Below are 16,752 nucleotides of genomic sequence, written 5' to 3' on the forward strand. Positions count from 1 at the left end.
TTACAGAAATTTGTGACAGAAAAATTATTAAGGTGCAAGAAGCGGAATGAACGTTTGATCGTACAAACATATTGATGTAAACTATTGCTGTAACAGCCATAATAGACCACATATGGTCCAGCCCCATTAGAATTTGACTCACCGTTTCTCCTAGATCGAGTCTGAGTGGGTGCTTGTCTGAGGCAAGAGAAATGGGTGGGTTAAAAAGTAGAAAGTTTGCACTCCTCTGTTGCAAGGCTTAAGCAGTGTTTTCCATTAGCCCCGGCTGTCGACTAATCAGCCGGCTACTTTCTCCACTTCATATTATCTACTGTCCTTTTCATTTCAAAGTTTCAATTCGCTAGTCCGTCGAGCCCTCTCCCACTAGAATTAACGATAAGCATCTTCTAGCGAACTATTGATAGGATAGGCACGTCAGTCACAGAGCGAGAGATGACAGGGAAGCGCAGTCTGCTGTATGTCCTGCCTCCCGGTACAATTTTGCGCTCTGTGGTTGGTTGCAGTCAAATGTATTTAAACGGAGGAGGGAGAGCATGATGCTCGTGAATTTGCACGTACCATGTAATGTAATGTAATCCACTCGTTTTCTGGCATATTCACGCGGAGTCGTGGCGCATAGGCTATTTATTGTGCTTTGATTGACAACTGAACAGCAAGTGTTGACTAGTTTATAAAAGGTGTGGAACTGACTGAATAAAGTCCATCTGCTATATCCCTTTGCCATTCATGAATCATGCAAAGTGACTATGTCCATGCTATCCCATCAGGACAAGTATACCAAATTATTTCCTAGGTTTCCTTTCCTACACTCTTAGAAAAAAAGGTGCTATCTAGAACCTAAAAGGGTTCTTCAGCTGTCCCCATAGGAGAACCCTTAGAAGAACCTTTTGGGTTCCAGGTAGAACCCTTTTGGGTTCCATGTAGAACCCTTTCCACAGAGAGTTCTACATGGAACCCAAAAGGGTTCTACCTCAATCCAAAAAGGGTTCTACCTGGATCCAAAAAGTGTTCTCAGTTACAGGAGGGGGTCGCAGTTCCGGAGCGACCCACTAGATGTCATCCTCCGACAACCTTAGGCACCTCCTCACTCACAGTCGGGACTAATCATCATCCTATTGGTGTCACCTGTGTCTATCGGTTCACCTGTGTATTTATGCCCTCACTTCCCTGTGTTCCCTTGCTCAGTTTTCTCTGCTAGTTTCTCTATGTCCAGCAGTACTACTCAGTGTCTGATTGGAGATCTATGTACAGGTACTTGAGAAGTGTTCTCCCTGTTTTGTTATTTGTTTCAGTCTTAGGTAATATTTCGTATTTTGGCTGTCAGCCGGTTTTTGGAGACTTATTTGCTCCGCCTTTCTTTTATCGTGATAAGTCCGTTATTTTGTATTTTGGCTTCGGGACCACCAGTAAAGATCCTTGTTTCACCATCTCTGCCTACTGTACATCCTGCACCGGACCTGGGTCACACCTCACCCCAACCCTTACAGTTCTCTTATGGGGACAGACGAAGAACCCTTTTGGAACCCTTTTTTCTAAGATTGTAGGATGTCGGGGCTTGCCAGAGCTTGCTCATTTGCATATGCTACTGGTAGGCCTAGGGGTTTTGGCGATTATTTGCAGATAAATTATGAAAACATTCTTATTCTGGTCCAAATATGATAATTAGGGCACTCACGGAATCCAGGAATTAAAACCGAATTCAACTATATAACAAAATGTGTTGATCTTAATAGGGAATCAACTAAATGTATTGAACATGTATTCATTGTCCAAGTTTATCATAAGACATGAACAGAATGCAACCAACAATACACTGAATTCATACATTTTGAGTAATTTAAATTGCAAAGTCATGTCTTTCTACACAATAACACACATCTGGGAGGTAAACTCAATAAAGTATTCAATAATTTCACTATGTATTTCAGATGGAATCAAGGCATAAGAATGTACCTGAGGCCACCAAAATAGAGCTATTCGGCAAAATAATTCTAACCATGCCTGGCTACTTTTTCTATTTGGCTGGCTACTCTATGTACTTGTGGAAAACAATGGCTTAAGTCTTTCTAGTCCTTTTCAGCAGGTAAAATAGCATCACAAAAATCCAAGAGTATATCACAGGAGTCGGGGTAAAAAACATCATTACATAGGATTCAATAAAAGAGGGTGATATTAGGAGCATCAAACCGTAAGCATGCATTTGTTTTCTTTGATCTTACTCATTTGTCCCACGAGGGTTGTTATATCATATCTCCGGCACTGATAGTAATTCACTGACTACACACACACAGCCCAGTGGCAATGCTTTTAGAGGGGAATCAAACACACATTGGTGCTATTTGGTCAGAATAGACCAGTTTCCAAGGATTCTTTACACGTTCAATTGAGCATCCACATCTGATATGACCTTGTACATGCTTAGAAAAAAAGGTGCTATCTGGAATCAAGATCCTACAACTATTGTGGGCAAACAGCCTCTATAAATATGGCTCCCAATCAGAGACAACCAGCAACAGCTGACACTCGTTGCCTCTGATTGGGAACCACTCTGGCCAACACAGAAATACAACACATAGATCTACACATCCTGGCTCAACATAACAGTGTCCCCAGAGCCAGGGCGTGACAGTACCCCCCCCTAAAGGCGCGGACTCCGACCGCTTCAACCAAATACCACAGGGAAGGGACCGGGTGGGCACTCCGCCTAGGCGGCGGATCCGGCTCCGGGCCTGATCCCCGCTCCCTCTCCAACCCCCCAAAGTACCCCTGGTCCGGTCTGGCCCCGCTGGCCGGAGCTGGACTGCACACTGGTGGAGCGGATTGCTCTAGCTCCGGCGTGAAGCATCTGACCGGTGCCGGACCAGGCACCGGTGGAACAGGCACGGGACGCGCCGGACTGACGACGCACACCACTGGCTTGGTGTGGGGAACAGGCACGGGCCGTGCCGGACTGACGACGCACACCACTGGCTTGGTGTGGGGAGCAGGAGCGGGCCGGACCAGGCTGGCGACGCGCACCATTGGCTTGGTGTGGGGAACAGGCACGGGCCGTGCCGGACTGACGACGCACACCACTGGCTTGGTGTGGGGAGCAGGAGCGGGCCGAACCGGGCTGGCGACGCGCACCATTGGCTTGGTGTGGGGAACAGGAGCGGCCCGGACCGGGCTGGAGACTCGCACCATTGGCCTGGTGCGGGGAGCAGGAACAGGCCGGACCGTACTGGGGACACACACCACTGGCCTTACGCAGGGATCTGGAACGGGCCGGACCGGACTGGTAACACACCCCAGTACCTCTCGCCGTGCCTCTACACCTTCCTTCCCCTCTTCGACCAGTGGCCCCCGTAACCTGGCGGCCTCCTCTGCCAACCCGCTGGGCCGCTCTGTCGCGGTCTCCTGCTGCCCCGTCGTCCACGGCGTTAGCCCCCCCCTAAACATTTTATGGGCTTCACTCCTACCCGTGGACCAGGTCTCCATACTTTTTGCCAGCCTTTCGCCGTTCTGCTTCCACGTCAAGCCCCTCTCTTCCTCACATGGCTTGACCCAGTCGAGGAGGCGAAGGAGATCCGCTAGAGATCTCCCAGGCGATGGCTCCTGGACTTGCTGCTTGGTCCAGTCTTGGTGGGATCTTCTGTCACGATCGTCAGTAAGAGATGAGGACCAAGGCGCAGCGTTGCAGACGAACATACTCTTTATTAGTGATACACAACCAAAACGATAACGTGACAGTCAACAGTCTAACACAAACCAACTAGAACAAGATCCCACAACTATTGTGGGCAAACAGCCTCTATAAATATGGCTCCCAATCAGAGACAACCAGCAACAGCTGACACTCGTTGCCTCTGATTGGGAACCACTCTGGCCAACACAGAAATACAACACATAGATCTACACATCCTGGCTCAACATAACAGTGTCCCCAGAGCCAGGGCGTGACACCCAAAAGGGTTCTACCTGGAACAAAAGGGGTTCTCCTATGGGGACTGCCGAAGAACCCTTTTGGAACCCTTTTTCCTAAGAGTGTAGAATGGACACTATCTTAGGTAATTCACTAAGGCCTAAATCCTAACTTGAGATACGTGTGCATGTAATTCCAGTGTTTGTGCAAATCTTCCATTGACCTCAATGCAAGAATTACATGAAGGTTTGGCCCCTAGATGATCCTAGCTACTGTTCTCCTAGACAGAGTCAGGCTTGTCCTTATGCTACCTAACAGGTTTGGTAATATTTTAGGAGTTTGCCCGGGATAAAGGTAGCAATTGGAGGCTCGTCCGGGATCAATGCATTACCTCCAGGGCCTTACCTCGAACCACGATGGCAGTGGACTTCTTAGCCGGGTTGCCGACGTTGTTGCTGGCCACACAGCTGTAGACGCCTGCTTCCTCCATGGAGATGGCGGGCAGCGTGAGGGTTCCCCCATTAAGGAGGCTTTTCTTGGGCAGCTCGTCCGTGTTGCGCACCCAGGTGAGGGTGGGCGTTGGCTCCCCACCGGAAGTCACACACACCAGGGTCACGGACTGCCCGGGGTTCACCACGATGGGGTCCTCCACCAGCAGCTTAATGGTGGGGGATGCTTGAAACCACAGGAATAAGTAGAATGCATTATAATGTATGTCTGTATGAAACAAGTCAATAGTTAATCTCGGCAAACCATATTTTTTTATCTCCCGCCAGCTACTCAATTAGGTTCTTGAGATGAGAAAACTAGACATTTTAAACTAGAACGGAAACTCTCAACCAAAGCATGGGCCAAATGTCCCCACCCCTTCCTAAATTCAAAAGATGCATACACCTGCAAAATTGTGATTTAGTCCATATAATCAGTGACGAAAGATCTGCGCACCGGAACAATTGTTACTCATTATTTGTTGCATCCCACAGTCTGTTGACAGATGTTACAATACCATTTATGTTACGTACATCTGTCCATGAGAGATTAGTCAATAGTCAACAAACAAGTCAATAGGTACTATAGCTGCTGTAAACTGACTAGTATCCTCCCAAAGGTAGGACATACACTATATATACAAAAGTATGTGGACACCCCTTCAAATGAGTGGATTCGGCTATTTCATCCACACCCATTGCTGACAGGTGTAAAAAATCGAGCACACAGCCATGCAATCTCCATAGACAAACATTGGCAGTAGAATGGCCTTACTGAAGAGCTCAGTGACTTTCAACTGGATGCCACCTTCCTAACAAGTCAGTTCGTAAAATTTCTGCCCTGCTAAAGCTGCCCCGGTCAACTGTAAGTGCTGTTACTGTGAAGTGGAAACGTCTAGGAGCAACAACAGCACAGCCGCAAAGTGGTAGGCCATACAAGCTCAAAGAATGGGACCGCTGAGTGCTGAAGCACGTGGCGCGTAAAAACCATCTGTCCGCGGTTGCAACACTCACTACCGAGTTCCAAACTGCCTCTGGAAGCAACATCAGCACAATAACTGTTTGTTGGGAGCTTCATGAAACGGGTTTCCATGGCCGAGCAGCCATGGATTACCATGCGCAATGCCAAGCGTCAGCTGGAGTGGTGTAAATCTCGCCGCTATTGGACTCTGGAGCAGTGGAAACGCGTTCTCTAGAGTGATGAATCACGCTTCTACATCTGGCAGTCCGACAGACGGGTTTGGCGGATGCCAGGAGAACGCTGCCCCAATGCATAGTGCCAACTGTAAAGTTTGGTGGAGGAGGAATAATGGTCTGGGCTGTTTTTTATGGTTCGGGCTCCTTAGTTCCAGTGAAGAGAAATCTTAATGCTACAGCATACAATGACATTCTAGACGATTCTGTGCTTCCAACTTTGTTGCAACAGTTTGGGGAAGGCCCTTTCTGTTTCAGCATGGCAATTCCCCCACAAAGCGAGGTCCATACAGAAATGGTTTGTCAAGATCGGTGTGGAAGAACTTGACTAGCCTGCACAGAGCCTTGACCTCAACCCCATCGAACACTTTTGGGATGAATTGGAACGCCGACTGCGAGCCAGGCCTAATCGCCCAACATCAGTTCCTGACCTCACTAATGCTCGAGGCTGAATGGAAGAAAGTCCCCGCAGCAATGTTCCAACATCTAATGGAAAGCCTTCCCAGAAGAGTGGATGCTGTTATAGCAGCAAAGGGGGACCAAGTCCATATTAATGCCCATGATTTTGGAATGGGATGTTCGACGAGCAGGTGTCCACATACTTTTGGTCATGTAGTGTACCTCTTAATCATGCTCTGCAGTGGTACCTTTGCCGATAGAAAGTCAATAATATGATTTTTCTGTTTCCTGAAAACCAATAGCATATCCTATTCCGTTACTAGTTGATATTCGGTTCTATAGTGTAGCTGTATAGATGATGATTGGTTTTACGTTTGTAAGTTCATAACCCTTATAGGTTTATCAACAGGCACAAAATAGACTCACATACACTGCAAGTCTAATCAATGCTGGTTGCGGGGGAAAGGGCCGGAGCAGAAAACCTGCAGGGGGGTGTATTGGGACTGATTGGCTTTCTCCTTTATCATTATTGGCCCTATGTGTGGGTGAAGCATCACAGAGAAAAATGGCGAGCCTACAGGATTCCCATCCGTAATGGATGCGGCAATTCCGCCACTTTTCATGGCGGAGTTGCCAGACCCTTGAACACTACAGAACAGTGTTCTCAGCCGCCGCAAAGGTTTACCTGTTTTGTTAGAGAGTTTGAAGAGGACATTCTTGTCGGGGATGCCGCACACATTCCGGACAGAGGCGATGCAGCTGTAGTTGGCGTAATCCTGAGGTCGAAGGTTCTTCAGCTTTAGAATCTTGGTCTCCCCCTGCAACTCAGAAAGAGAACCAGTGTAAAGTGCTGTGCCGCCTGTCTCTCTTAATGTGTCTTACAAAGTAAGATAGCAGTGGTATTGACCTGGTCTCGTCGGCTCGCCCTCATCAAAGAGCTTCCTTGGCAGCGCTTCAACAATGAGCTCATTCCCTGTCCTCAAACGAGGAGTATTATCTTTACACCGAGCTTTCAGTTTCATGAAGTTCATTAGCTGTCTATTTGGATGTGCTTGAAGCGGTGTGCTTGGGACCAATGTCAAGATGCGTACAAGCACTATTAATACACACGTGTCGTCATGACATTGTAAATGATTTGACCAACAATAGCTGTTTTGTCTGCTCTTGTGTACACCACCATCTTTGTAGCACTGGCAACATACTTAGAATATGCTTATGTTCCTTATGTTTTTAATTAAAACTCAGGAGGGCATTACTAGGCTGAGGATGGCACAACATGTGAAGTCTACCTGAAAAACTAGGTCCTGATGTCCTCGTGTGTGTGTGTGTGTCTGTTTGTGTGTGAAACTCCACTGGGAGGAAAATACTGCGAGCCCCTGAAGTGCCGTCTCCCTCTGCTCATTTCGAGCACATCTGAGTTGTGTGAGTTTCATGCCACCGCGAGCCCAAGCTGTTCCCTTCTCTATCATAGTTTGTCTGCTTATGACTGTCAAAATGCTCTCATCTCTCCTGTCAATGGAGCTGACTTTGCAAGGAGAAATTAGATTAGATGAGTTGTTTCTAAAAAAACAGGTGCAATTTCCCAACCCAAGTCACTGAAATTGCCCTCACGAAACGTCCTATATGCTGTGAAGGGGTTAAACACACACAATTAAAACACAAAAACACACAATTTGCATAATAAGAAACGACTTCCTTTATGAGAATAGGAATTCCTTAATATCTTAAATGCTGAAATCAGAGGAACGGGTTGTTTGATCAAGCTCAGGGTTTTCATACAAAAATTACCCAAATGCCAGAAAAATTCCCCCGAAGGCCTGATTCCAATAGGTCTGGAGAAACACAAGAAACAGCTCTTGGCCGGATTTGGCGCCCAGGCCACTAGTTTCAGATCCTGATTGCAGCAGGTGTGGACTTTCAGCTTACTTGTGTAAAGAAGGGCTCGTAGATCTCCACGCCCTTATCAGAGCCTTGGGACAGGAACTCTCGGCCACGCCTCCAGCTGTAGCGCACTGGGGGGTTGGAGTTGGCCATGCAGCGCAGGAACACCGTCCGCTCGTAGTAGAACTGCTCCTTAGCCTCCCCGATGCTCTGGTGGACGGTTACGATGGGATCATCCAAATCTAGAGAGAGAACATACAACATAGAAACAGTGGTCCTTGGCTTCAAGGCGCTTCCAAACAGCCTCTGTTTGCCACACACTTGTGTAGGTCAACGCCTGAAGGGCAATTACATGACCTTCTTAATCCCAGGGACCTATTTATATACAGTGGCTGGGTTTTAATGAAGTGTGCTGGTTCAAGTGGTATAAAGCTCTTGTCTTCTTTTGCAATCACATCTTCCCCCTTAAGCTCTTTAAACAGCCCGTGATGCCACAGACATAATACTCATGCCAAATGTGCATGACGAGGGAAAATCATGATTTGTTATACATGTGAAATCTGATTCCATTATAAATATAATATCAATCATATGAATATCATATGAAATATCATAGAAATATTTCAATTTTTCTATTTTTCAGGAGATTTTTCTGGAGAGCATCAGTAATGACAATTCCTGACTTCTACAGTCTACAACCACATCAAAATGACACATCCAAAATATCAGGAATCCTCAACTCCATCCATAATTGTCAATTAAAGGCACACGCACTCCACTGAGGTGCTTTCAGCGTTTTTTTGACAGCCAGAGTAATGCTTGAAGTTCAATGAAAAGGGTCACTTAGACTCCAAAGTTCCAGCTCCAATCGAGAGGGAGAATTTTTAAACTGTGATTTTGACAAGAGCTCGATAATGACTACAAAGTGCTCCACGGGAGAGCAACCGGCTTTTATGGGCTACTTTGAGATGCAGACAAGCACCTTGAAAAAGCAGTTTCCCACCAGCCGACTAACTACTGCCACGGGCAGTCCAGAGCCAGACAAATCTCCTGTACAAACCATTATAATGTCTTTGCATTTTTTAAATAATAAATAATGGCTTCGCAGATTAGTCTGAGTCAATTCGTCTACACGTTTTCCTTAATTCTTTCTCCTATTGCTGTGGAATGTCAGTCAGTCAGACTCAATCAAGGTCATCGTTGTGCTTTAGCCTTGCCAACCACCAAGGATTCCAACACAGCATCGCCTAGTGGCAGCGAACAGCAACACGTGTCATTGATTTGATCAGCTCGTCTCATTTAGCGAAGCAGGCAGGATCGATAAAAGTGCATGTGTGCCGGTACGCCACAGTGGAGCAGAGATCAGACAGTAAGCTCATTGGCTCTGATCTCTGAGTCAGGGGTAATGACACTACGCTCATTGTCTCCCCCTGGCAATGTTTTCTGCCACTGTCCATCTCCTGTCCTATTTATCTTGCATCTCTGCAGTAAACTAACCCATGGCCCTCTATCGTCTCCTCCTATCCACTCTCTCGGAAGCACATCCTCGGAGTGCAGACACACCAGATTTGTCTCGTTTTTGTATTTGCCAGCTCCAGGCATCCGGGGAACGCTGAATGTCAAACACGGAGACGCTGACTCGATCAACCTCATTTTGGGGGGTTGGGGAATTTATAGCTGACTCTTTTTTTGGGAGGATGGAGGTAGGGGAAGATTGCAGAGTAAGGCTTCTAGGGGGCTTCCGATACAACTCATCCAGAGAGAGAAAGTATACACTGAGTATACAAAACATTAAGAACACCTTCTCTTTCCATGACATAGACTGACCAGGTGAAAGCTATGACCCCTTATTGATGTAACTTGTTAAATCCACTTCAATCAGTCTAGATGAAGAGGAGGAGACAGGTTAAAGAAGGATTTGAGCCTTGAGACAATTGAGACATGGATTGTGTATGTGTGCCATTCAGAGGGTGAATAGGCAAGACGAAATATTTAAGTGCCTTTGAACAGGGTATGGTAGTAGGTGCCAGGCGCACTGGTTTGTGTCAAGAATTGCAACTCTGCTGGGGTTTTCACACTCAACAGTTTCCTGTGTGTATCAAGAATGGTCCACCACCCAAAGGACATCCAGCCAACTTGACACAACTGTGGGAAGCATTGGAGGCAACATGGACCAGCATCCCTGTGGAATGCTTTCCACACCTTGTAGGGTCCATGCCCTGACGAATGGTCTGAGGGCAAAAGGGTGCAACTCAATATTAGGAAGGTGTTCCTAATGTTTGGTATACTCAGTGTATACATCTAGCCCGCCTTAGTAAATGGTAAAATGTATATGCAAAACCATACATTATGTCCTCAGACATTTGAAATTAAATTGCTGCTTTGGAGAGAGAGAGGTATGCAAACACCAATGTGAGGCACTAAATCTTGCAGTATCCGCATAATGCTTAATTTGAGTCAATTTACAATTATCAGCCCTGATTAACAGAGCAATTAGAACAATTGATGAATTCACCATCTAAAGGCTAAACCCAATCTGTCTCTCAAGGCCTATAACAGTTGCACAAATGAAACACTATAAAGTGCTCTTTGAGAATTCGAAGTGAACACCAATGGGTGGCCATCTCTGTGGGTCCACAAAGTACTTTCTACAGCCATAAAATTAGATTTGCAATTTGGGTGATCTCTCTCTTTAGGTAGTGTTGCTGCTTTTTCTCATTTACAATGTAGGGATTACGCAGCATGACTTCAGACATCTAAGTCTGCGTTCCCAATGACATCCTGTTCTCTATATAGTGCAATCCTTTTGACCAGAGCCCTATGGTCCCTGGTCAAAAGTAACGCACTATGTAGGGAACAGGGTGCCATTTGGGATGCAACCTCAGTCTGTATTGCTGGAAATCACAACCCCTTTGTTTCACAACTATCAATTTCTTCAGCGATGTGCACTGTCAGGCCTTCACACTGCTGGGGGGCAGTTCCCTTAATGAGTGAATAAAAGCAGCGATGACACTGATATGATGGCAGCGTCAAGAAATGGCTGCCATTGCCTGCAATTAACACTTCGGATTGTCCTGAGTAAGGACGAATATGTGTTTGTTTCCTTTGGCTTTCGAGCGAGGGTATGGTACATTTCATTTACTCTGATGTCATACCTGGGGTGGCTTTCTTTTGAGGCCTTTTGTGTTTCAAAAAGTAATGTTGTAATTCTAACATAACTTTAACCTGCTTGAAACGACTTTCTTCAGCCACAATGTCATGTTGTCTGGGATGGTAAGGACTAGGAGTGAGCGAGCTAATGCCTTTTGTTCAGTAGCTAAAGCACAAGGCATGAGTAACTGGACAAGGGCAATCTGCAGAGGGTAAAGGACAATCGGCAGAACTTATGATGCATGCTGTGATGATGGGGGAAAAACCGATACAGTTAAATATTGCAATGTTATTTTGGGACAATATTATATCGATACTTTGACTCCAAGTATCGATTTGCGCTCCATCTTCTTTTTGAAAAAGTGAGCCAACATTTTTCAGCACTTTTACTTCCATGACTGATCAAAACTCATTTTCTCATGTCTCTCTGCAGCAGCCATCTAGTGAGCAATATGTTTGGAACATCAAGATTACAGTATCGAATTGCAATACATATAGAATACTACAAATACCTAGGTGTCTGGTTAGACTGTAAACTCTCCTTCCAGACTCACATTAAGAATCTCCAATCCAAAGTTAAATCTAGAATCGGTTTCCTATTTCGCAACAAAGCCTCCTTCACTCATGCTGCCAAACATGCCCTCGTAAAACTGACTATCCTACCGATCCTTGACTTCGGCGATGTCATTTACAAAATAGCCTCCAACACTCTACTCAGCAAATTGGATGTAGTCTATCACAGTGCCATCCGTTTTGTCTCCAAAGCCCCATATACTACCCACCACTGTGACCTGTACGCTCTTGTTGGCTGGTCCTCACTACATATTCGTCGCCAAACCCACTGGCTCCAGGCCATCTATAAATCACTGCTAGGCAAATCCCCGCCTTATCTTAGCTCATTGGTCACCATAGCAACACCCACCCGTAGTATGCGCTCCAGCAGGTATATCTCACTGGTCATCCCCAAAGCCAACACCTCCTTTGGCCGCCATTCCTTCCAGTTCTCTGCTGCCAATGACTGGAACAAATTGCAAAAATCTCTGAAGCTGGAGACACTTATCTCCCTCACTAACTTTAAGCATCAGTTGTCAGAGCACCTGTACACAGCCCATCTGAAATTAGCCCGCCCAACTACCTCATCCCTATATTGTTATTTATTTTGCTCATTTGTACCCCAGTATCTCTATTTGCACATCATCTCTTGCACATCTATCATTCCAGTGTTAATACTAATTGTAATTATTTTGCACTATAGCCTATTTATTGCCTTACCTCCATAACTTGCTACATTTGCACACACTGTATATATATTTATTTCTGTTGTATTTTTGACTTTGTTTTGTTTTACCCCATATGTAACTCTGTGTTGTTGTTTTTATTGCACTGCTTTGCTTTATCTTGGCCAGGTCGCAGTTGTAAATGAGAACTTGTTCTCAACTGGCTTACCTGGTTAAATAAAGGTGAAATAAAAAAATTTAATAAAAATAATCGTGAAAATCGTGAGATTCACAATACACATCAGATCGCCACCTAAGTATTGTGATAATATTGTATCGTTAGGTCCCTGCCAATTCTCAGCCCTAGCAGAAAACATCGGGGGAGTGCATGGGAAAAGGGCAGACAGGCGACCGAGACAAAGCCTGTACACTCACAGTAGACGTCCACTCGGATCGACTTGATGGCCGGTGAGCCCAGGCCATTCTCAGCCTTGCAGTAGTAGCGTCCGCCCTGGTGCCTCTGGATCCGGGTGATGCGCAGGGTCTCGTTGAACACACTGGAGTCCTGGAAGCGGTCGGAGGCGCTACCGGCCGTTTTGGTCCATCTGATCTGGGGTTGGAGAGACAGATAGAGGTCAGAGGTGACATCTGCTGACCGAGGAGGTCTAATGCTATGGACAACAGGCTCAGGCTGGACAGAGGGTAATGGGGTCAGCCATGGGATAAATATACAACACATACTCTGGATTAAAATAAGTCAAATGCCAGACTAGTAATGTTAACTTTTCAGATATGGGCTTTGTTACGCTCCCATGTGAGGAACAATCAATGAAACAAAATATACTGAACAAAAATATAAACACAACATAGAACAATTGAAAATATTTTACTGAGTAACAGTTCATATAACGAAATCAGTCAATTGAAATAAATAAATTAGGCCCTAATCTATGGATTTCACATGACTGGGCAAGGGCGCAGCCATGGGTGGGCCTGGGAGGGCAAAGGCAGCCAGGCCCAGCCAATCAGAATGAGTTTTTCTCTGGGCCGGCGTGGTTACTCGGTCTGCATTTGATAGGCCGGTTGGACGTACTGCCAAATTCTCTAAAACGACGTTGGAGGTGGTTTATGGTAGAGAAATGAACATTAAATTCTCTGGCAACAGCTCTGGTGGACATTCCTGCAGTCAGCTTGCCAATTGCACTCTCCCTCAAAACTTGAGACATCTGTGGCAATGTGTTGTGTGACAAAACTGCACATTTTAGAGTGGCCTTTTATTGTCCCCAGCATAAGGTGCACCTGTGTAATTATCATGCTGTTTAATCAGCTTCTTGATATGCCACACCGATTATCTTGGCAAAGAAGAAATGCTCACTAACAGGGATGTGAACAAATTTGTGCACAACATTTGAGAGTAATATGTTTTTTGTGCATATGGAAAATTTCTGGGATCTTTTATTTAAACTCATGGGACTTTACATGTTGCATTTATACTTTTGTTCAGTGTAGTACCACATATTTTTGGAACTTTCTTGATAATATATTATGTCCATATACTCTTGATTGAGAATCGCAACAACAGAGCAAAGTGTTTCCGTAATAAAGTACAGGCATAACAATGAAATTTATGGTAAAACTGACTGAAATGTATATCTATGGTGCTGTTCGAAGGCCATTGATGGATAAGCACATCAAATATTTAGGTGGCTCGTGTTTGAGTGGCTCTCGTGAGACTGCGACATGTGTCCAACATTCCAACGCCATTCAGTGGGTCTGGATTCCATACGGCACGTCAAGTTTCACACAGAACTCTGACAAAACCTCAGAAAACAGCTCTGACAATTTCGTGCAACTCTTTGTGGCATTCTCAATGGCGCTGAAGCTGTTTGATAAACAGTCTCTAATACCTAATGTGTTTGAGTGTTCGGAGAGAAATGCCTCTGATATCACGGAAATCAAATGAACATGGCATCTTATGATCCTTCCCACCACGCATCTGGAAACAAGAAACAAGGCATCAGTGGCATTTGGACAGATCAAATACATTTGTGATCTGAGAAGAGAGGAGGATAAGAACATCAGTCTCCCGCTGCCTGTCTATGCATTTTCACGGATTCTGCATTTACATATATATACGATCAGTGAAGCTGTTGGCTTCCGAAGGCGAAGAAGACCGCCGCGGTCGGCAGCAGAAGTGTTCTCGGAATGCGCAAATGGCGCTTTGAAGAAAGTGGATGTGTGGCCCCCACTACACTCACTCTGCCAGTCTTGCCGACAAGTAGAGCAAATTGCCCATTCAGCCCTGGCATGGCCCTTGATGGGGCCTGTGTGAGCCTTCCTGTGTGGTTGACCTACATTGCAACAAAACCCTCCTTTACTATTAGCGGCTCCTTAAGAGCGGGGAGGGCCGGGGTCGGCAGTCGAGCGAGCTGCAGCAGAGACCCATTCAAGAGGGTAGGTGGGGGGGCATTGAGGAGCCACTAACACCCCCGCCCCACCCTTCACCACCTCCACCCCTCTCAATAGCTAATTGGAAGCATTTCACATCCTCACCTCCCCATGGAGGCAGAATAATAATACAAATACCACTTGGGTTAAGACACGTTCCGAGCCCGAACAGAGTCGCAAACCTAGCTTCGCGTGGCGAGCGAAGGGATAAAATCAATTTCATGCTTTGCTGAAGATGGTAGGTAGCGTGGATTTGTTTACATGCATATTGGTGTTGGTTAAGGAATAACATGGCGTTGGAATTCATGGGGCTTAGGTTAGCCACGCCGGCTTTCTTTTTGGGGGGTTGGGGGGAGGGGCGGGGGGATATTATGTCCTCTCTTTCCTCAGCAACTTGAACCTCGGCTATAAAACATCTAGGTCCCCAGACAGTGTCTGAAATGAAAGCAGGCGTTCAGAATTCCAATTCGACTTAGTACTACTGAACAAACCAGGACAGTGAAAGACACTGGCCAATGGCGCAGATATTATCACTGTCAACTCAGGGATGCCATCTCATTTGGGTGAGTGCTAGTTGCTGCTAATGACAAAACAAAAATGTTCATGATGGACCACTGTATAGTCAGGTCTCATAGGTATTACTTAGAAAATGCTCTATGTAGCTATAATGTCATGTTTACAATGTGCTTATAGATGTGTAATATATGCTTTATTATAAACAATATCATGTAAATCATTACGAAATAACGTAATGCATCTTTTTTGTGATGTGGCCTGCTTCAAAGTCAGCATGTGCTAATCATGTATTCCATCCAGTCTATCAAAGCCACTGGTTGTAGCCTATGACATGATCCTGAAGCACGTTACAGAATGTTCCAGAAAGAGAAGAAAAATAAGCTGTTCTCTGCCTTGTATGTCACTCACATAGTCGTTCACACACACAGCATGGCTATGATGGTTTGCCTGCATGTAGCTAGTCAGCATCAGCAGCAGCAGTAACAGCAGATGACTGGCATATGAGAGGAGCGCCTCAGTCCCCGATCAGCGCCCTGCAGTGACGTAGGCTCCAGTTTGGGAAAAGACAGGCGAGCATGCCCATTCGCCGGTCTATTTATAGCGCTCACTGCCTCCGCGGTCTGTTATAAGCAGCAGCCCTGGGGATCTGCCAGTCAGCCACACTTGTTGTCTGTGGGAGCCCCGGCAGCACAATTGATCTTGGACTCTGACTGTGTGTGCATGCATGTGGACAGTGGCTGAGGAGCGAGGAAGACAGGTGCGTCAGTGTGCTAGCTAGCTGAATATACCGAAACCGTAGGATGATATAACAAGGTTTTCTGTCTGCTACCCCATGTCGCTCTTCCTCCCTCCCTTCCTCCCTCATGCTCTTTCCATATCAAAGAGAGAGAGACCGAGTGGAGGAGGAAGAGAGGAAGATGCAGTGCTGCTTTAACTGTGGGGGATATGGCAGAGGAAGGGCTCAGGTCGGAGACACCACTTGAGCTTCGTGCAAAAAAGGGTAATCCTCCCCATAATACAAGGTGTCTTTTGAACTGTCGAACACTTCCTGTGGAGTTTCAAACGGCTTCTTGAAAATAATGTGTGGGATGGTCTTAAGATATATTACTGCTTTGTCACCGCAGACTTCACACACTCACTCAAACATTAGCACCTTCAGAATAATAAACCAGGCAGCTCGACACTCTTAGAAGTAAAGGAGCCTGGAAGAACCTTTTGGGTTCTAAAAATTGCCACGCAAGGGGAACCTTTCCAGTTCAAAAAGGTTCCTTGAGGAACCCCTCTGAAAAGGGTATTCGAGGAACCCCTGTGTAAAGGTTCAAAACGGAACCTTTTTAATAATATATTGTAGCGGTGGCAGCCTATCAGAAGATTGGTGGTGTGGCTTATTGGAGGCGTGTCTTTTATATAATTATTTTTGGCCACCCATTACAGTAAATGTCATTAATATTCATCATGTTAAGTTTGTACACTAGAAATGTCTATTTTCCTTAAATATTTATGCATATTATAGCATACTACACCCCCCTATCCACATCGATGGGACCGCAGTGGAGAA

At 45.7% G+C, this 16,752-nt stretch overlaps 1 protein-coding gene across 1 annotated transcript in view; it reads right to left on the bottom strand.

Annotated features, from left to right (window-relative positions):
- Nucleotides 1–16,752, bottom strand: part of LOC121545152 (MAM domain-containing glycosylphosphatidylinositol anchor protein 2) — a 219,678-nt gene that overhangs the window by 118,552 nt on the left and 84,374 nt on the right. Inside the window, exons 3-6 of the mRNA XM_045209210.1 lie at nt 12,666–12,840; nt 7,909–8,105; nt 6,668–6,800; nt 4,307–4,576 (exon numbers count right to left, since the gene is read on the bottom strand). Coding sequence (XP_045065145.1) covers nt 4,307–4,576; nt 6,668–6,800; nt 7,909–8,105; nt 12,666–12,840 — 775 coding nt within the window. The remainder of the gene's footprint in view (nt 1–4,306; nt 4,577–6,667; nt 6,801–7,908; nt 8,106–12,665; nt 12,841–16,752) is intronic.

This window comes from Coregonus clupeaformis, chromosome 29 (genome assembly GCF_020615455.1).
Source record: "Coregonus clupeaformis isolate EN_2021a chromosome 29, ASM2061545v1, whole genome shotgun sequence".
Lineage (NCBI taxonomy): Eukaryota > Metazoa > Chordata > Actinopteri > Salmoniformes > Salmonidae > Coregonus > Coregonus clupeaformis.